A 22223-nucleotide genomic window follows, 5' to 3' on the forward strand; every position below is an offset into this window, starting at 1 on the left:
AAGGAAGCTGTTTAGAAGGGGTTATTTATAACCACGGTAGGCTATTGTCAACACAAGCCGAATATTCTTGGAAATCACTTTTAATTGTCAGGGATCTGTGAAATGTTAAAAGATAATGGTGTGGAAATATTCCGACGAGTTGGAAAATATTTCCTTTTAAACTTTGTCGTCCGCTCGCATCCAGTGCTAAGGCTCTCTCAGAAAACCAATAGGTAACGTTTTAGACGAAAGCGAAAAAGTTGATACTAAAAACTAAAAGCCTGCCGAGGAGAGATCTCTGGATATATTGATTGATGTAGTGGAATTTTACGATATGTGAAACATTGCGCTCATCAACAACTCCCTGTGCAAAAGTGCGCTTGTTCTGGGTTTCGTCAGGTTGTCAAATCCTAATGCTCAATGAAGCTGTTTTTGAAAATGGAATGAAAGAGGCGCAGGAATTTGATGAGAATAAAATGCAAAAAGATATACTTAGATCAGCAACTGAACAAAGAACACGGCCTTCGGCATGAAAATAAAAATATTGAAAATTGTTAGAAAGAAGCAATGATTCTGGGACGTTAGGTTTCATCATCATCATCAGCCTGACTACGCCTGTTGCAGGGCAAAGGCCTCTCCTATGTCTCTCCAATTAACCCTGTCCTTTTCGAGCTGCGGCCACCGTGTCCCCGCAGACTTCTTAATCTCGGCCGCCCACCTAACTTTCATCCGCTTCCTGCAACGCTTGCCTTCTCTCGGAATCCACTATGTTACCCTTAAGGACCAGCGGTTATCTAATTCCCTTCGCATTACATGTCCTGCACAAGCCCATTTCTTCCTTTTGTTTTCAACTAGGATATTGTTTACCCGCGTTTGTACCCTCACCCACTCTGCCCGCTTCCGGTCTCAACATTACACCTATAATTTTTTTTATATAGCTCGCTGCGTTGTCCTTAACTGCCATTCATGATTTCAGAGAACCTTCTATATGCGCTCCACCCCATTCTTATTCTTCTATTTATTTCCCTCTCATGATCCGAATCAGCGGCTCCTACCTCTCTTACTACTTCCAAACCCTCGCTACCAAATGTGAACTGCTGTTCCCTTGCGAGACAGTTGAATACCACTTTCGTTCTCTGCATGTCAGGTTTAAGACCCAGCGTTTTGCTTTGCCTGTAAAACGTAAAAGAAATGCACGGGCGCAAGTTTTAACAAAATACCCACCTCGATTCAAAAGGAAATACTTTTTTTTTGTGGCAGAGGTAACATTCACTTACTGTGCACAAAGTTAAGCTCGGAGGAGAAGAACAACTTGAATGAACAAATTTACTTTATTGTTGAAATGAAATTACCAAAAGCCTTCAAAAGTTGCCGTGGGCAGGTGAAAATGGTCTGCATATGCGGGTTGTGAAGAGAATGTGCACTAAGAGAGACCTCCATACCGTGGTTACTCCGGCAAAGAAATAAACCCTCTCCGTGCCAGCGTAGTACAGACACTAGCTGCTTCATGCCCGAGTGCGGTTTGCGGCCCGCGAATCTGGTCATACAGCTGGTTCTGGAGCTATGTGCATGCCTCTTCCGAATGGGTATTCGGCTATGCCTGTGCCTTCGCCTTCTACTTTATATAGTTCCAGTTTTGTAAATGCGCCTTTATGCGGTATTATTTTTCATTAGCCAGACTCCTATATGTGATATTTACTGAATAATTACTCTTACGCATTCTTATTATAATTCTGTGACCAGCGCGGCCATTCCCGCTTTCGCGATTCGTGCATTTGTGGTGTGAGCAGAGTGACTAAGTCCTGATACACCATACGTCAGGATGGCGCCAGAAGCTGCTCTGTAATATGCCTGGTATGGTAAAGGGCGTACTCCGTCGAGAACAGGGAAATCAGGATATGGTGCCGGATAGGGGAAGGAGGTGAGGTACGACGCACGGGGGCCAGCGCACTGGGTGTCGTGCACCCTAGCGACGCCACTTTTTGCAAACAAGTTTCTCATATCGCTGGCTCACCAGTCATATCGGCTCATATCGGTTCACCAGTGACAATGTGCTATAGTTTAACTTTTAACGCTGCCCTTGTCTCGTGCAAACCATGTACGCTCCTTCTTCCGCGATGCTTTGCACATGAAGCAGTCACGCACATACAGTCACGAGCAGAAAAAATATTACCACAATGATGTCACCGGAGCGGTGGAAACCGCACAGCGCGGCGCCGTGCTTTGCGAGCACACCTGCCGCTTTTGCCATCGGCGTGTTCGTAACCATAGCGCCGAGCGTCGCTCTCTGCCGATCCGGTGGAACGTCACTTGTGCTAATCTTTTTTATTTGCGACTGTGCGGAGGCCTTGTAGCCCTTCGGGACTCGCTTAGCCAGTGGGTGTCTAGTTATTAATGCATCCTTTTTAATGTATTCGTTCGCCTGCCCCGTTATGTAAGCCAGGGAGGGAATAAAGTGTGCCTCGGAGGCACTCTCCGATAAGCGCACATGCGACAAAAGCGAATTTACGGCCGCTCGTCGTCCGTCTTAACCGAGTGGTGCAGCCCCATAACAATAATAATAATTGGTTTTTTGAGGAAAAGAAATGGCGCAGTATCTGTCTCATATATCGTTGAACACCTGAACCACGCCGTAAGAGAAGGGATAAAGGAGGGAGTGCGGCCACACTTCGTTGTATCTGAGACGCAGGTCCATTGCTCCAATGCCTATTTTTACGATAGCACCGCCATCGTTTGTAATAAACGAGCGTTCGTTATAACTTAGGCAAATATAAGTTGGCCCGAGGTATATGCTTTGAGAGCTATACACGACCCTTCTGGATCTGACTCCTCATATTCAGGTTATGTCGGATCCTTGGAAATGCAGAGACTGCTAGAAATGAACTTCGTAATCAGCTCGTCACTGGGATTCTTGAGCGATTCCAGCGACTCACTGGTCCAGTCCATCACTGTGCAACGAAGGCATGTAGATTTATAAAATTCAGAAAAGCACACTTATTATAACTACACGAATAAATTATACTGATTCCGCTCGGGCCCTCTGCTGATCTCTTGTACTGTCCTGTCGCTCTTCAGTCCCCTCAGTCTCTTCTGTCGCTCCCTCATACCCTGTCATCTCCTAACATACCTGCCCGTGCAGAGGATCAGCTAGGCCTTGTGTGGCAGGTGAAGCACATTTTGAACTGTTTATTTCTGTTTAGCAAGATTTGCTTCTGCTATTTCTACTGAAAACACGCATACAAATTGGAGGGGCTACTTAAGTTCCGCGTTAAGGGTATGACGCTATAGCGTAATGGGTTATTTGATGCCCATATAGCCGAAATTGGTTATTTTCTGCGTTACGTACATAGATTCCTTGCATTCCCGATACCCCTCCTCGCACATTGGTGCAGCGGTTAAGCTATGCTCCAATGCCCAGCGATGGCACGTGCTGCCACCGTTGGGGCTTGTGCGACCCTGGAAGCTCTTGCTGGATGACCAGTAATAAATCGCCGCCTGCCGTTGCGGTTAGTTTGTTCACAATCGGGTAAGCAGGTTGTCATGACGACACAAGGTCACTTGGACCTAGGTGGCCCACCTAGTTGATTCTCCGGTGATTTTTCGCTCACAACGCCGACGACGAGGCCGGATTTTCTGCAGAACAGAAGTCTTAACGCTGTCGCGTTAAAAATTGACAGGACAGTTTGCTAGAAGTGTGTAAAGCGAGATTCAGTCGCCGTTAAGTAATTTATATTTTGCGATACGTTGAAGTATGGAATATGAGAGCGCCTTCATATCTGCATAGCTCTCCTTTCCATTCCGCCGCTCTGTAGGCGCTATCGATAACCAGCTCCTCGGGCAGCGCGTTTTGCAGCAGCTGCGGCAGACGAACTGCACTACATTCACCCTGCCAAGCCATACTCTGCCTCCTGCTTCCACGAAAAAGTGTGAAAAATGGATTTTTGGGGAAAGGAAATAGCGCAGTATCTGCCTCACATCTCGGCTGACACCTGAACCACGCAGTAAGGGAAGGGATAAAGGAGGGAGTCAAGGAATAAAGGAAAAAGGAGCTGCCGTAGTGGAGGACTCCGGAATAATTGCGACAGCCTCGGGATCTTTATCGTGCACTGACATCGCACAGCACACGGGCGCTTTTGCGTTTCGCCTCCATCGAAAATCTGCCGCCGCGGTCGTGTTCGAACCCGGGTACTCCGGATAAATAGCCGAGCGCTTTAACCACTGTGCCACCGCGGCGGGTCCTTCCACGGTAACCACCTTCCGATTACTTATTCCAGCGCACTCAGCATGTCGTCCTTCTTTCACAGCAGCCCTACTCTTCCCAGTCTATGTACCATCAGTGCGGTTCCTGTGGCAACCACCCTCCACGTGCGCCTTACGCTGTCACCAAAGCATCCTCCTTCTACGGTAACCACACCCTGGTTGAACTTTCCTGTATTGTTGCAGTACCCTCCTATTCTGCATTAGCCATCCTCCGTTTGGCGACCCTGCCGCTCTCACGCCGTCCTCCACCTTCCAAAGTAACCACCTTTCGGACAGTTCCTGTGGTAGCCGCCTTGAGGTTACGCCTTCCAACGCACTCGCGATACTCTCCGCCATTGGTAACCCCCTGCTCTCTCCAGGGTAACTACGATGGGGGTGGAGGTGCAAATGTACAAGCGCGATAAGCCTTACAATGACCGGTCGGCAGTCGCTCCCCTTGAGTAATTAATTTAAGTGGTTGAGTGTCTACCACTGTTCCATAAGGCCGGTGTCCTCTAAAAACTGCGAGTGATTGTGACACTAATTCGCCCTCAGTTCCGGAGCCCTCAGGAAACACGATGAGAGAGACGTCTTCCAAGGGAACTTTCAGTCTCCTCGAGTTTTCTAGGAATGCCTCAGGCTCGGCTTTGTACAAAAACGTGAGCATGATAAATATAAATGGTTCACATCACTCACAACGTTATAGTGCACACACATAGGTGAGGAGCTGCGGTGAACCCTCTGCATCCATGCGGCCTGAGCTCGTGCGCAGTCGATGGAAGAGAGCCGCTCCGTTGTGCGACAAGCCTCGCGTAACACAAGACAGGTGCAACGGTGGCCAAAGTGCAGAAAGGTATTGAACCACTAGCTGCCTATAGCGAAGGTCTTGTCACCCCGCTCGCCCGGCGCGGCTGCCGATAGCGGCTGACGATGAGATCTCTCATGCGGTTGCCTTTTAGATGGTGTTGTCTCAAATGATCTCACATCCTGCTTCCTACTGTTTTTTTGTTACTTTTTAAAGAATGAAATGCAGCAGTAACAGTCTCATTTCTCGCTGGCCGACGTAAGGTAAGGAAGGTAGGTGGGAGTGAAACAAGAAAGAGAGAAAGAGGTGCCGTAGTAAAGGGCTACGGAATAATTTCTACCACCTGGGGATATTTAACATGTACTTGCATCGCAAAGCATACGGGCGCCTTTTATGTTTCGTCTGCATCGAAACGCTTGCGCCGCTGCCAGGTTCGATCCAGGGTATTCCGGTCAAGCTAGAAGAGCGCTAAGCACTGAGCCAACGTGCTGAGTGCAGGCCGCTGAAGGACCCGCTGGCGCTATCGCTCCATAATATTAGGGCGGGGCTTACGCGTCACCTCAACATTTATTTTTTTTTAACAGCCTGCATTGTACTGAAGATATATGATACATCGGCTGAGGTACTCCTTAACACGAACCAATCAACGAAATGCTGTTCAGCGCCGAGGCGGCGTTCCCGCTACTCTTAAAATTACAGAGCACGCTGTTTATCCGTTAGCGCACACATTTTTTTGGGATGACTCCGTTACTGGTGCAGCCAACGTGGAAATCTTGACCAGATGCTCCGCTCTCACGCGTCTGATACACCTCAACATCATCGAACATAATTATAATAATTAGTTTTGGGGGAAAGGAAATAGCGCAATATCTGTATCGTATATCGTTGGACACCTGAACCGCGCCGTAAGAGAAGGGAAAAAGCAGGGAGTGAAAGAAGAAATGAAGAAAGAAAATGGTGCCGCAGTGGAGGGCTCCGGAATAACGTCGACCACCTGGGGATCATTAACGTGCACTGACATCGCACAGTACACGGGCGCCTTAGCGTTTTGCCTCCATGAAAACGCTGCCGCCGCGGTCGGGCCGACAGCGGGAACTCCAATGTAGTCGAGCGCCCTAACCACAGCCACCGCGGCGGGTCTCATCGAACATCACCATTCTGAACGTCAGCGCAAGCTACCATATTTCTGAACTAAGGAGTCAGCCCATCTTATTCGTCCAACATTTAAAAAGCTTATAAACTTTTATCTTTCTCTTTATGATATATGTTGCGTTCATCTTAGCCCCGCGTTCCGCCTCACGTACTACAGCTGGATTTTACCGTGGCTGACACTCCTTACGCTGAGGAGTACGCCGAATCTAGGCTGCTCACTGAAGATGATTCGATGCTCCAACGGCTGCCACGGCACTTCACGACGTACCTCCAGTCTGAGACACAAATACGACGAAGAGGTCACGGGCACGTGAAGTGCGCTCGGCATAGCCACGTGGTCTTTGTGCAACGCCGCCGCTAGACCTACACTACAGCCACTACACCTTGCCCCCCCCCTCCCCCCCCGCTCGTATGTGCCATGTTTTAAGAGAAAAATAAGAAGATGAGCAACGTTCTTGCTGCGTTTTCTGGGGCGTTTACATGGCTATACGCTGAGGCCTTGCTCGGGCTAGGCTTCCTGTATGAGCTCTTATGGGTAAAATTAATAGTTCATAATTGCCGCCACCGCTGACTTTAGCGCAAGTAATTTTGACAAGAACGAAAAAGAAAAGGAAGAAAAGGAATGAAACGAGTGTCTACCGCGCGGTGTCCTTCCGCGTTTGCGGTTTGAAAGCACATCTAATCACATGTTCATCAGAATACTTTCCGAAAGAAGAAATAGTTCCTCTTCCATTTCGCATACGCTTTCTTTTTCGGAAGCTACGTGAAAGAAAGATTTCGTATCCAAGTTTCGCAACAGCGTTAAACTTCGATGAAAAGAGCTGAAGTGGTTTTTTTCCTTCAGTAGCAACAAAATTTCAACTTCACCGAATGCGAACAGAGATGAAGAAGAGGTGCGGCGGCGCGCGCCTTTAAATACCCCACCTTCTCGCAGGCCTCACTCTGCGTTCGGGGAGCTTGCGTTTGCGTGTGGCGTGGTATTCCTAGTACACAATGAGGGAGATAGTCCACGTCCAAGCGGGCCAGTGTGGCAACCAAATCGGCGCCAAAGTAAGTGACCGCTTTACGATGCATAATATTTGATGACACATTGCTTTCCCGCTGCCCAGGAGTCTTCCACCCTGTGTTTTGTGCTCACGTTTTGCGTTGTGTACGCGGCAGCATTTTCGAGATTCTCGTTCCAGGCTACGCGCTTACGTAAGTAGTGAGCTTTGTGCAAGTGTCGATTGCGGGTAGTCGCAGTTCTTCCCTCCTTAGTCGCGGCTTCTTCGAGCGAGAATGTTAGGCCCAACCACACATCTGACCATGGGGGCATGGCCGCCGTTTCCTATACTTTTGTTTGAAGCCTGCTTGCCGTCTCAGAGTTACGATAGGAGAATTCTACAAGCTTCCGGTTGAGTTTTTCGCTGTACCACTAAAGCTGTGTCAATATTCCGAGAGCGGCGAGCTTCTTAGCAGGTGCTTCCGAGCTGGTTGAGCTAGCGTTCCCTCCTTGACTGCGGCACCCGGCAGCAGCCATGTTATGTCTGAAATGTGTTTTCGCGCCATATCGTGTTTTGCATGAATTCCGGGCGCTGAGTGGTTTGGGGGTCTTGAGGCTGTTTGATGTGACCTCACGCCAGTTATGAAACATTTCCTGCTCGCAGTTTTGGGAAGTCATATCGGACGAGCATGGAATTGATCCTTCTGGCGCCTATCATGGAGACTCTGACGTTCAGATAGAGCGTATAAATGTCTATTACAACGAAGGGTCTGGTAAGTACCTGTCTGCGTTTCGGCTGATACTTTCAGTGTAGAGTTGTCGCATCTTTGTATGTCCTACTGCTTTTTCAAGCTGCTAAGACCCCGAACTAGGCTTGCTGAATTTGAACGAGAGAAGTGCGTAAATAGCCCCCCTATGAGATGCAAAAGACTGTAGATGACGCTCCAGCTCCTCCTCAAGGTATGACGTGATAATTTAAATAACTCAATGCCCTTATACGCGCAATTAGGCATTCTCTACATTCATATATCCGTGGGTGCAGTGGGGTAGCGGTTAAGCGATGCGCTACCTGCCCTGCGATAGCAGGCGCTGTCACGGGTGGGACTTGTGAGACGCGCGTTACTGCTACCTGCCAAGGTTGGGCAGCTCGCTCGCAATGCGGTTTCTTGCTAGTGATGACGCTACAGGGCCACGTCACAACGTCAGCACCGACGATGACGCCGGCTTTTCTGCAACAGGAGAACCTTAACGCCATCACATTAAAATACTGGCGGCATGTGCCCCACGATAGTCAAATAAATTCAAAAACCTCCTCCCTTGTCCGCCCAGCTGAGAGAAAAAGGGCACCACGTGACGCTTACGGACCAGAGAATGTCGTCGGTCGATCACGGTGTTGACAGGTGGAGCTGTTCTCTGGCGTCTGGTCGTCTGCAGCAGGCGACCACGTTCTTTCCAGGCGTCCGCCATTTTCAATCGTGAAGAAGCGAACGCACAATGGACACCGTGTTCGCTTATTCCGCCCAATGACGCGTGGTCAAATTGCGACCGCGGCAGACGTGTTTCGCAGGAGGCGGAACGATCAAGGCGTCCGTGTTTTCTAATGTCAATGCATGTTAAACGACCTCCAAGCAAACGAAAAAATTCGGCACACTTTAATTGCCCGCCGCGATGGCTAAGTGGTTAACGCGCTGTCTACTGAGCCAGAGTACCCGGGCTTGTAGCCGACTGCGGCGGCCTCGCAAAAGGCCCCGTGTGCTGTGCGATGAAAGATTCCCAAGGTGTCGAAATAATTCCGGAGCCCTCCACTACGGCCCCACTCTCACTCCCTCATTTCTCCTTTTCCCTGACGGCACAGTTCGTATGTCCACAGAGGTACGCGAGAGAGTTACTGCGCCATTTCCTTTCCTTAAAACCAGTTTTAAGGCAACCACGTGACGAATGCAAGACGTGGGCGTTTGGATGCGGTTTGCAAACTTTATTTCAGGCGATCATTTTCTTTCTCGAAGTATGACACCACCCACAAACACGCGCGCATATGACACCACCCGCGCATATGACATCATCCGGAACGCAATACGAAGAATTCTTTAATCATACTTTTGGTGCAAAATTCTAGAACGCATGCAGTTCAAGATGCGTGTCATCGATATACAACAGTTGTATCTTACCGGTAGTCACCTACGGGGCAGAAACGTGGAGGCTAACGAAAAAGGTTCAGCTCAAGTTGAGGACAACGCAGCGAGCTATGGAAATATAAATGATAGCTGTAACATTAAGGGATCAGAGGCCGGCAAGTTAGCTGAGGAAAAAAACGTGGTGGGTTAGTGACCTCCTAGTCGAAATCAAGAAGAAATCGGCGTGGGCACGCAAGAGAAGGCAAGCGTAGCTGGGGGCGGCAGAAAGTTAGGTGGGCGGATGAGATAGTTTGCAGGCATACGGTGGGTGCAGCTGGGAAAGGAAAGGGTTAATTGGAGACATGGGAGATGTCTTTGCCCTGCAGTGGGCCTAGTCATGGTGATGATGATGATGTCGTTGGATGGAAGCCCCTGTCGCAAACTTGCCTGCGGTTTGGCTTGCATGTGTAAGTTATATGGAACTAGAAATGATATGACAACTCCCGGAGCGCTGTTAGACAAACGGTTGCGTCGCAACTTTGATACGAATGTCGGGAAAAGTGGCGCCACATGTAGGTCGGCCAGTGGCGAGTATATATAGACAAATGACATGCACATGTGTGTGTGTGAAGTGGTGATGTTCGACTTGCTGTGTGCGTTATACGGCCTCTGGATGGTGCCACTCTTTTTCCTCGCCATCGCTCCTATAACCTGTAGTGGTAATCTCTAGCGCGCACGCACGCGCGCACACGCATGTACCCGCGCGTGTAAGAGACACTGCGCCTTTACTTCCTCAAAAATCAGTTTTGAAGCTTGAGAGCACGCCGCAGTGAACGCCGACTTCGGTATTTGTTGCGTTTAATAGTAGCATTCGTAGCTACTCGTGATTATTTGCGGCCTCTATGGGGAACATGTGCTATCCAACTGCTGCAGCGACTGTTGAACTATGGAACCAAAAAGTGGCTCCGAGAGCTGTCGGGTCGGAGCAAAACCGAGACCAATTTTTAAAGCGATAAGCAGTACGCCAGCGTTTCGAGCTGTCATCGGGGCCTCAAGTTAGACTTCGTATATAGCTACAGGTCATGGTGGCCGCAAGTTTCACCTTGAATGTAGGTAGAGGTTGAAAGATGAGGAGAACTGGTGGTAGTCAGGTTCGACACACGACGTCAGCAACAGCAGCGACACTAGCGGCTGTTACACCGTCTCGACTTTGGCATTTGACCTGGACCTTTGATTTTGACCTTGATCTTGACCTCCAGTCAAGCGGGAAAGCGTCTTCCGGGATCGCATGCGCAGGCCTTGAAAGTGGGTTGTGCATACAACTGCGGTGCACTTTGAGGCGTTCAGCGGTACCCTGGGTGTCATTGATGCGACGCCTGCCGTGGAGACCGAAACACGAACCGCGCCGTAAGGAAAGTAAAGTGGAATGAAAGTTGGTTTTAAGGAAAACAAATTACGCATGTCTCGCATATCTCGGTGGACACACGAACCGCGCTGTAAGCGAAGGAAATGAAAGTTTGAAAGCGCCAGTCGCTGGACCGTAAACGTAGGCAGGGAGATACATCTTTTCGGTTCCGACCAGGATTAACTTGTGCTAAACCACCAGCAATATTTTTAAGCAAAAGCTTCATACGCTAGGTAAAACAGATTTCGCCGCGCGTTGCCCGTTGACCTTCAAGTGAGCGAGAGGTCAAGTGTGGCTGCAGGCCTTACCATATGTGGTCCTCCATGGTGTCGCAGCACTTGACCTTTCACCATTCGATTCACCGGTAGAGGGCGGTAGAATGGGCCGCAGCGTTCATTGGGTGACCAACCTCTCGCGATGAACCGTTAACTGCCACCTGCCAGGGTGGCAGGCTGGGCGCACTGCATATCCAGTGTGCGGAACGCACTCAACGTTTTGCAGGCGCCTAGCCGCCTCTGCTTGCCCTATACACCATAGCTATCGCTCTCTAACCAGGTTCAGCAGTAGTTAAACCGCAGCTATTTTTTAGATTAGGGACGCGCGGCCGATTGAGGGCGTACTTCGTTTTGGAGCTCCATTAAGCGGCCTCACGACGCAGATGCCCTCTGTGCCTTTGGTAGAGACCGGGGGCTGGAAATGCGTCGGACATGTGGCGTAGTGAGAGCGCTGCAGCAAAAGTTTCTCCTAGGCACCCTACGTTCCACCGCTACCAGCCTCTGTGTGTTAACATCCTTATGTTCCGCAAGGAAAGCTGCGCAGCTTCCCCGATATGTTTTCGTAGGTTAACTGCTTTCACTTGTGTCTTTTTTGCAGCGATTGTTGTCAAATTATCGTCGAAATATTGCCCTTGTATTGCGTCACACACTATTCAGAGCGAAGGCATGGGCATCCTCCCTCGGACGTAGCCAGTATGCGCGCGTCTGTTTGGGTTTTGCAAACATTGAAAATCAAGGAAAAACGAGGGAGCAGTCTTACAGGGCTGAACACTTGAATCCTAGCGTGGAGGGAGGGTTTAAAGAAGGTATGAAAGGGGCCGTGATTTAAACAAAACTTGCAATTCACGCCTCAAGCGTTAGCACTGACATTTTTTTAATCGCTGCAGCGGTATCATAACTCTCTTTGCGGGGTTCCAGTAAAGCGTGCAATAAGTCCACCGTTGTGGACAGGTCGCGTCCTACATTGCACCTGTAATAATCATGTCTTACTGTACAGCGCAACGCGGAGTAGTACATCATTGTGAGTCGCTGCGTCCAGCTGGCAGGTGGCGGCTTACGCCTGCCACGATGCAGACAAGAGTTATGATTTTCACTTCTGACACTACTTGACGCCGATATGTATACGTGTGGAGGAAGGAAACAATAATGTGATTATGGCGAAAGGAAAGGCGCTGTACGCCATACGGAAAGATACGAAGGACGTAGAGCAAGATGAAAAAATTTAGCCGCGGTTTAACTATAGTGCTGCACTTCGTTAGAAAGCGAAAGCTGTGGCGTATCAAGCAACTAGAGGCGGCTTGGCGCCGGCAACGGTTAGTGCCTTCCGCACACTGGGTACGCGCCGTGCCCACCCTGGCAGGCGTCAATGGTGGATCGCGAGAGGTTGCTCCCCCAACGAACGCAGTGCCGCGTGTCTGCCGCAACGTTGTCAGCGCCAAAGAATGCAGCCCACACCTCTTTCTCTCGCCACCGCTACGTAGTACCTCAAATCGCGAATGAGGCATCCACTGACCCAGAGAGCCAGTTATGCGCTCTTCCCTTCCTCATAATCATTGGAGTCCAGAACGTTGTCAACGCCAAGGCTAATGAACGCAATGAACGCCGGCGGCCTATAGCTCAGTGCCGCGTTTCTGCCACAGCGTTGTCGATGCCAACGCACACAAAGCACGACTGTCAGTATAGCGTCACGTAGCTTAAAGCGTCCACTCTTCATAAGTTTCGGCGCAGCTCCGGAGCGGCTGAATGTCTCCGAAGGACCAAGCGCCAGAGTCTACGAAACTCGCAGAACATGACGTAATGAAGTTTTCGCTTTAAAAGATTAGAAAGCGGTGCCGCACTGAAGCACCGCCGCGGTGGCTCAGTGGTTAGGACGCTCGACAACTGACCCGGAGTTCCCGGGTTCGAGCCCGACCGCGGCGGCTGCGTTTTTATGGAGGAAAACTCTAAGGCGCCCGTGTGCTGTGCGATGTCAGTGCACGTTAAAGATCCCCAGGTGGTCGAAATTATTCCGGAGCCCTCCACTACGGGCCCTCATTCTTCCTTTCTTCTTTCACTTCCTCCTTTATCCCTTCTCTTACGGCGCGGTTCAGGTCTCCAACGATATATGAGACAGATACTCGCCATTTCCTTTCCCCCCACTCAAAAAAAAAACAATTATACCGTATTGGAAAGCTCCGGGTTAAATTCACCACAATGGGAGTCTTTTAGGTGCAGTCGTTTGCAGTCATAACAGACACGAAAAGACAAGAAGCTACTGAGCAAGCAAAAAAAATAATGGCAGCCTATCATGCGACGAGATGCGACGTATAGATTACATTGATCGCTTTCCCATGTCGTATTTGAGTTTGGGTTCGCCGTCGCTTTCGCGTTCCGTTGCCACGTATTCTTCGAGGGGAAGAATTCTCCTGTCTGTAGCATTCCTTATAAGAGCACCCGCCAGGAGATTAAGGTATCAGTAATAAGCGTAGACGTCTTTTCTTGCACTGTGTGTGACTGAGTTTCCTTTTCATTCAGGAGGTAATTATGTGCCTCGGGCCATCCTGGTTGACCTGGAACCGGGAACCATGGACTCTGTGCGCTCGGGACCCTTTGGGCAGCTCTTCCGTCCGGACAACTTTGTGTTCGGTAAGCTGCTGCTCTTCGTCCGAAGGAACTTGTGCGCTTTTGCGTTTTTCATTCTTGAACGCGGAAAACTAGCGGGACTAAAGCGCGCACTCAATTGAGCTCATTGTCCCCTGCCTTGTTTCAGCCGTTTCAGTCGCTGCGTAACGTCAGTGTCAAATCAAACTAAACAGAATAACTGAAGCGCCAACACAAGAAAACAGAATAGGGGCTGCAGAATTCATGTCATGTACATTAAACATTGCACCGAGCGGTCTTCGAGCCGTCCACGAATATACGAAATGCGCTAAAGGCTGTGGGGTTAAGGTATTTGGACTGTTGAGGTCTAACAACTCGCGGAGAGGCACTGGATATTTTTTTTATAATGATTAAGCAAGTATACCGATGGACTACGTGTTTAGCGCATATGACGTTGATTGGCCCGTTTTTGCATGCTTAAATATGCAGGCCAACCAATCCGCCTCTTTATTGTGGAAGTTTACTCATTTCCACTTCCTTGTTAGAGGAGTTTAGGCAGTTTTCAAGCAGTGCGAAGAGACACCTCTTTTATTCCTCAGATGACATTCATGGATACGCAATTGTGTCAGATGGAAATCTGAGACACTGACCAGCTTCCGTGGATGTCAGTTCATCTCATGGCTGTAAAGTTCATTTGACCGTCGCGAGGTTGTCTATCGCGTTTGCCAACAAACTCACCTCGCCATTTCGTCCTTCTCAGTCTCAAAAAAAAAAGCGAAGACGCGTGTATTGAAGGGCGTTCATTTTTGCTCTCTTTCTTGCTTACTGTTTTGTTTGCGTTTGTCCTGTCTTCAGGAGCTTACGCATAATTGTACCTTTCTGTAAAGCGCGTTCCCCTGTTCGTTCGATCTACACTCCGCGCTCATTGTGTGCGCACCTCTTTGTGAGGTAAATAGTCACCTTGAATTTTCTTGATGTTTTTCTATTTGCAGTACGCCACCTCTTTACTCAATGTTCGTAACGGCCGTTGCCTCAAGTGTTTAATAGCAACACCTATATACGCCATTATATACTGCCATAGCCGAAAACCGCTGAGTTTCCCTTATGGCTAGCCGTGAGACTGTAAATGGGGTTCACCAGTAGTACAAGAGAGCATGCTGCCGGGCTAGTTGCTGCCGCATGGTGTGAAGAAACCAGCACGAAAGCGAGACGAATGAAACAAGAAAAGACACACAAGGCATAAGCATTGGTGACTGTCTTATGTATCTTTTTTGTGTCCTTCGTCTGCTTTTCGCGAAGACTTCACATTTTGGCCAATAAATTTGCTTTGAGCAGCTGTCCTAGGTTCCATTACGTGCTCTCAATAGCCTTGACGGGGAACAGAAGGGTGCATGTGTCCTCACTTCAGGGACATTTGAAATATTTCCAGTCATTCGTTTCAGTGTTTAATCATTTGATTGCTTCACAGGGCACACTGCATCGAAGGTTTACTGTGCATCTAAGGTTAACAATGGGCTACTAAGTGTGTAGGCGCCCGAGAAAGACTCCTGTTGCCGGGAGATAGCAGAAGCAGCGTTAGTTAGAGCGATTAACTGCAGAAAGCAAGTCAGAGAGCAATTTTCTGGCGTGTTTGTGACTGCTGTCAGCAGTACGTTTAGTTTTTGCACACATCTGAGCGTTGAGTAGCCGTCGGAATCATATCGTCAAAAGTATACGCCTTTCGCTATCTGCCCTTTCAGGACAGGGCGGTGCTAGCAACAACTGGGCCAAGGGCCACTACACGGAGGGCGCCGAACTGGTGGACTCGGTGCTCGACGTCGTCCGCAAGGAAGCCGAAGACTGCGATTGCTTGCAAGGTTTCCAGCTCACACATTCCCTGGGTGGCGGCACTGGATCTGGCATGGGAACACTGCTGATCTCGAAGATCCGGGAAGAGTACCCCGATCGTATAATCAACACATTTAGCGTTGTTCCCTCCGCCAAGGTTTGTGACTATAATTAGTTCTAAAGTCTGATGTCCTTGTCGTACATTGGTGACATTTTTGCCTTTCTTTAAGCTGACTTCACTGGCTTTCCCTGATGCCTCGCGTATGTGGTTCTGATTGTCTGCCTGCCCTTTTCTGTAGGTTTCGGACACCGTCGTCGAGCCTTACAATGCCACCCTCTCAGTGTCCCAGCTTGTGGAAAACACGGACGAAACCTTCTGCATCGACAACGAGGCACTCTATGACATCTGCTTCCGGACGCTTAGGCTCACAACTCCAACCTATGGAGACCTCAACCACCTGGTTTCTGCGACAATGTCGGGTGTCACTACATGTCTCAGGTGGGTGGCTGCCTTGCGCCTGTACTTTTGAAGCAAAACTTGTATGCAAATGGAGCCCGAGTTTGAAATGCGAGTTACAACATTCATATCTGCTCACAGCACAGGGATTTTTGACGGGAACATTCCGACAGTTCGGGCATGTGTGCATGAGCGTAGGACACTTACTTAGTGGAGGGCGGCAGGACAAGCAGGTCGCACACTAGCGGGGAGAAAGCCGACAAACTAGCGAGCTCAAAAACTCTGCTGATGAGAGTAACGTGCACTTTCCTGACGGCCGATTATGACCCTATAATCTGTTGGCCACGCAGGATATGAACGCTACTCTGTGGTTCTTCATGAAAAAAACGAAAGCAGTTCAACCATGCTTGAAGTTAACCGTACATCGATTCGTGAACCTTCTTCACGTGATCGTGACCCTTCAGCCTCGTATAATTGCAGTTGCCATGAAGGAAAGGCGCCAGAGTATGCGCGAACTATTGGCCATTCTCGCGAATTGGCATCCACACTCACGAAGGCTACTCACTTGTCTTTCAGGTTTCCAGGACAGCTGAACGCCGATCTTCGCAAACTGGCCGTGAACATGGTGCCCTTCCCGCGCCTCCACTTCTTCATGCCCGGCTTCGCTCCACTCACCTCCCGCGGAAGCCAGCTGTACCGGGCTCTGACGGTGCCGGAACTGACGCAACAGATGTTCGACGCCAAAAACATGATGACTGCTTGCGACCCCCGCCACGGTCGTTACCTGACGGTGGCTGCTGTGTTCAGGGGCCGAATGAGTATGCGCGAAGTGGATGAACAGATGCTCAACGTCCAGAACAAGAACTCGGGCCAGTTCGTCGAGTGGATCCCGAACAACGTAAAGACTGCCGTGTGCGACATCCCACCTCGCGGCCTCAAGATGTCTGCTACCTTCATTGCTAACAGCACAGCCATTCAGGAGTTGTTCAAGCGGATCTCTGAGCAGTTCACTGGTAAGTACTGCTTGATCTAGAACTGCCTATTTGACCATGTGCAGGGCAGCTGGAAGCATGTGTCCCCCTTGCTTCATGTGTTGCAAAACGGGAAACGGTGCCCCTCCGTAGAACATTTTTCCTGTTGAATACTACCCAACTATCACAGAAACCGTTTAGCGTGTTTTTAGTGTGCTATATTCGGATACAACAAAGCCGCAAAATTCCGATCAAAGCACACTCCAGCCCATGGCGCCGCCCAATTCTTCCTCTTGTCCGATTCTGCCCTCCTCCCCCTTGGCCGATCGCCTTGGCAGGCTAGCATGAAATCTCAGGGGGTGGCCAATGAATGGAGAATAGCCATAGCTTAATCGGATTAACCATGGCGTCATGTATATACATCGCTGGAGGTACTTCTTTGGGAGGGATTTGCCGCTTCATTCTTGAGTTGTATCCGACAATAGCTCTAGATGGCTAGCTAGCGAAAAAAACGCCGTCTGCGGATGAAGCCTATGCCATGGTTGGTAGGTGGCAGTGTAAACAGATTGAAATACCCCTCACCACTTTGAGATAAGAGAGCAATTAACGTGGGAGAGAGAAGACAAAGTGAAGGTGTCAGGTGAGGGTTGCGGGTGGAAAAGTGCAGAGAGGGAAATCCCCCTTTCCTTTCAGACCGCTAGGACTACCACTCATTGTGTCGTCTTTACTTGCATACCCGTCCTTATTCGCGCTGTTGTTTCATAATGGACCGATACCTACTCGCCCAACTCGCTCTTTTACTAGCACTAGGTTGGTCACTAGCGAGATAGTCATGTGTCGTAAAGCGTGGTGGTGTCCTGGTGAAGAAGACACCGGTTTCGTGGGAGCTGCATTCACGCTGAAGGGACAGAACCCATGCATACCAGCTGCGGACTACTGAAGAGGAGGCAAACCGATTTTGCAGCAAACATTAAAGGCTGAAACGCGTCGCGCCAGCATGTCGCTTAAAATGTGTGTGAAACCATAAGTAAGCTATGCGAAGGGTTCATACATTTGCTGTTAGTTTACATATGCCGCATTTAGTTTAACGAAGTAAATGAGGGGCTAATTTTTTTTACATTTCTCCTATAAGCCTGTTTTTATAAGCGTGGGTCTACAGTCGAGGACGCCGTTTGGCGGTGAAAACTGCGAACTTGTGAAGCTTTTGTCGCGGCTTAAGAAAAAGGGTTAAATATAAATTGAGGACAACCCATTGGCATATATGGAAAGCAAGGGGACAGATGTAACGTTAAGAGACAGGTAGAGAGGAGAGCAGGCCAAGGAACAAATACGGAATAATTAAATCATTAAATTCTAGTCCAAACCCAGAAGAAATGTGCTTCAGCATGGCACATAATACGAAGGCAAGGCGGTAGTTAACGGTAACTCACTGGATTCTAAGAGAAGGCAAGCCTAGCGGGAGGCGGCAGAAACTTAAATGAGCGGACGACATTACGAACCTAACTGAAGGTAAGGCGGTCACGGCTTGCAGAGGATAGGGTTAATGTGAGAGAGATGGGGGAGGCCTAGCCCTTAGCAAAACCTAATACGTTCGGAATATACTTCGGGATGTTTATAATGTACTTTAAATATATTTTGTATTCATGAATGCACTAAAAATATGCTGGAAATAGGTTCCTGAAATTTTATGCTTGGTATTCGAAATATATTCTTAAAATTTTCCAAAAAATACGTCACTTAACGCTTCGAGCGCTTTTCAAATACGTGAAAAATTATGCACGCGGTTTTAGCATCTGGTCAAAATATTAAAAGTGTACTTTTGTAAATATCAAATTAATACATTCGAAGTATACTTCACTAAAGCATGTTTCGAGCACGTTTCAAGCGCGTGAATAAATATGAAGGCGGTTTTAGCATTTTGTCAGCATATCAAAGTGTACTTTCGAAATGTGAAATTAATGCATTCGAAGTATACGTCACTTAAAACATGTTTCGAGCACATTTCAAACACGTGAAAAAATATGAATGCGGTTTGAGCATCTTGTCAATATATTAAAAGTGTACTTTCGTAAATGTGAAATTAATTCGTCTGAAGTATACTTCAATTTTTAGCAAATCGGCAGTCGTTCTAAACATATTCGATGCACACTTTTAGCTGCCGTAGAACAATCTAGTGCTCGAAATCTCGTTTCGGCAAAAGTCCTTTGCATGTTGGCAATGTATTGAAAGCGTACTTTGGCAAATACGACATTAGTTCGTCCAAAGTACACTTAAATTCGAAAGAATGAGCTGTCCGTGTAAACGTATTTCCAGGACACTTCAAGCTGCCGTTGAACAGTTAGTGCTCGAGATCATGCTTCGGGAAATGACATGTACCCGTCGCGGAGGCGCAGTGGTCAGGGCGCTCGGCTACTGATTCAGAGCTCCCGGGTTCGAACCTGACCGCGGCAGCAGCGTTTTCATGGAGGCAAAACGCTAAGGCGCCCGTGTACTGTGCGATGTCAGGGCAAGTTAAAGATCCCCAGGTGGTCGAAATTATTCCGGAGCCCTCCACTACGGCACCTCTCTCTCTTTGTTCTTTCACTCCCTCCTTTATCCCTTCCCTTACGGCGCGGTTCAGGTGTCCGCCGCTTTATGAGACATATATTGCGCCATTTCCTTTCCCCAAAATCAAATATCATTATTATTATTAAATTACAAGTTAGCAATGCATTCAAATTCTACTTTCGTAAATACGAAATTAATTTGTGCGTAGTGTACTTCAGCTCTAACAAACAGGTAGTCCACGTCAGCACATGTGCAGCATTGCAGCACACTTCAAGCTGCCGTGGAACAACCTAGTGCTAATAATAATAATAATAATAATAATAATAATAATAATAATAATAATAATAATAATAATAATAATAATAATAATAATAATTGGTTGCTTAGGGAAAGGAAACGGCGCAGTATCTGTCTCATATATCGTTGGACACCTGAACCGCACCGTAAGAAAAGGGATAAAGGAGGGAGTGAAAGAAGAAAGGAAGAAAGGTGTGCCATAGTGGAGGGCTCCGGAATAATTTCGACCATCTGGAGTTCTTTAACGTGCACTGGCATCGCACAGCACACGGGCGCCTTATCGTTTTGCCTCCATAAAAACGCAGCCCCCGCGGTCGAGTTCGAGCCCGGGAACTCCGTCTTAGCAGCCGAGCGCCCTAACCACTGAGCCACCGCGGCGGGGTAACCTAGTGCTCGAAACTATGTTTCCGGGAACAGTCAGAACTCTCCCTTTTCGTATATTCCTTCATGTTAACTTCTAGCAGAAAGGCAATCACCACATATTTAAATTAAGCGTGGACACCGTGACACCATTACACCGGCAATAGCGCCATGCGCGCCTCCGGGCCCGAACACGCCAGCGAAAAGGACCCCGACTGGCAAGGCCGACCGGCTCCCATAGATGCCCATGTATTTGTTGGTTGGCAGTTCGACTCCTGACCGATGCCTGATGCAAGATGCGACGAACAATTAGGCTCTAGATAGACCTCAGATTTGAATGCGACCACTCTGACGTTTGTGCAACTATTTGGGGGCCCACAGTCTTTGCGCAAAAAGCGCCTCACCGGGCAAGATAATGTGTCTCCTCTCGGGGGGCATTTATAAGGCAAGCCAAGTTTTTGTCTTGTTGGAGCAGTTACTGTTTGCTGACGTCACTTCCGGTCGGCATTTCCTACGTGACCACTTCTTTCCCGTTAAGGTCCTGTCACGTGATCTTCCATTGGCGTAGACTTCTTGATGACAACCCGGTTTCTCTGGGATTGTCCGTCTCCTCATCCTTATAACCAGTTTAGTCATTACTTCGGCTGTTTACAACATCGATCAGTATTATCCGGTGAATCTGGCTAGCACATCTTTGTAAGCCGAGGCGAATGAATATATTTTTAATGCATTAATTTTTTATATTTAGTGCATTTTTCAATGTAGTGTAATGTATTTTATGTATATTTTTAGTATGCTTATAATGTATTTAGTGTATATTATTAGTATATTTTAATGTATTAATTATATATTTAGTATATTTTAAGTGCTTATAATGTATTTAGTGTATATTATTAGTATATTTTAATGTATTAATTATATATTTAGTATATTTTAAATGTGTTTAAAGTGCATTTTAATATATCTTTAAAGTGTTTAATGTTTATTTTCAGCATATTTTTAATGTATATAATATATACTAAGCGGACAGAAAATGCAGTTTGATGCATTTGTAAGAATGTTTAAAATAATACTCCTAGCATACTTAGAAAGCATTTGTATGGCATAAAGCATAGGGATAAAGTTATGCAAAATAAATACGCAATTAATAAATATGCTGGAAATGCATTTTTAACACAGCCTTTTTTCGCTAAGCACTTTGTCATGCAGTGGGCGTAGTCTGACTGACGATGATGAGCTTTCGAGCTTTCCTGATTCATAAACTGCCTTACAATATTTATTGAAGCTATTCCCAATTATATACAAGCAGTGTTACAAGATTTGCAGACTAAGCGAATGCGTACCACATGTGAGGCTTCTTTACGAAGTCATTAGTACAACTGTGTTCTCTTTTTACTGTAAACCCGGTGGTCGAAGTTGCTTAAAATTCATGTCATTCAATTCTATGACCCATCATAAGGGATGTTTTATCATTTGTATGCACATGAAGCATGAGCTACGGCTTACAAATTGTTAAACAGCGTGCCTAAACTTCCTGAATAGTGTATGGTAAGCTATACAGTCGTGGGCAAAAAGTTTACGGGATGCGGATTTGCGGAAATTAATTTATTCCTTCGTTGAATTTCAAGCCAGACAAATCATACTTATTCCAGCAGATGAAAGGCTAATGTCCCCTCACGGTTCAGTGCTTTTCACTGACCTCTTGTGCATGACCAGGCATCCATGTTTTTTTTTCCGGATGCCCAAATCCCGCACACTTTTGTTCATGACGGTACTTTTGAGCCATGTTTTGTGCTAACATTATTTACATTTTCGCAGCCATGTTCCGTCGCAAGGCATTTTTGCATTGGTATACCGGGGAGGGAATGGACGAAATGGAGTTCACCGAGGCAGAGTCCAACATGAACGACCTGGTTTCAGAGTACCAGCAGTACCAGGAGGCCACGGTTGACGACGAGGGAGAGTTCGACGCGGCCCTTGCAGAAGCCTTGTGAGGGAAAGACATTTTTGTTTGCTTTCACTTTTAAATAAAGGTGTCTGTTTCCTGTGTTGGCCTTCGTACAGCAACAATCGAGCAATATTCCGCTCATGCTTTCCTCAGGTTGCCGGAGCAATTATACCTCAGAATCAAAATTACAACAGGCTAGCATCTGACAAACATTTCATTAATCTGCGGTATGGCTCAGCAGTTATCGCCTAACAATAACACCATCTGATCTTGCGCCTTTCACAG

The 22223-nt window shown here is 47.8% G+C and overlaps 1 protein-coding gene across 1 annotated transcript; it reads left to right on the forward strand.

Moving 5' to 3' along the window:
* Positions 1-7105: 7105 nt before the first annotated feature.
* On the forward strand, positions 7106-21984 carry LOC144097876 (tubulin beta-4 chain-like). Its single transcript, XM_077630486.1, has 7 exons — positions 7106-7225; positions 7822-7930; positions 13466-13576; positions 15271-15515; positions 15658-15857; positions 16392-16828; positions 21809-21984. Exons 1-7 carry the CDS (start codon positions 7169-7171, stop codon positions 21982-21984), a joined length of 1335 nt encoding a protein of 444 aa, XP_077486612.1. The 5' UTR covers positions 7106-7168.
* Positions 21985-22223: the final 239 nt, after the last annotated feature.

Source organism: Amblyomma americanum, chromosome 7, assembly GCF_052857255.1.
Source record: "Amblyomma americanum isolate KBUSLIRL-KWMA chromosome 7, ASM5285725v1, whole genome shotgun sequence".
In the NCBI taxonomy this organism is placed as follows: domain Eukaryota; kingdom Metazoa; phylum Arthropoda; class Arachnida; order Ixodida; family Ixodidae; genus Amblyomma; species Amblyomma americanum.

Coding starts and splice junctions, on each gene's coding strand:
- LOC144097876 (XM_077630486.1), top strand. CDS start 7,169: ATGAGGGAGATAGTCCACGTCCAAGCGGGCCAGTGTGGCAACCAAATC. Junction 7,226..7,821: donor GCAACCAAATCGGCGCCAAA/GTAAGTGACCGC, acceptor TCCTGCTCGCAG/TTTTGGGAAGTCATATCGGA. Junction 15,516..15,657: donor GCGTTGTTCCCTCCGCCAAG/GTTTGTGACTAT, acceptor CCTTTTCTGTAG/GTTTCGGACACCGTCGTCGA.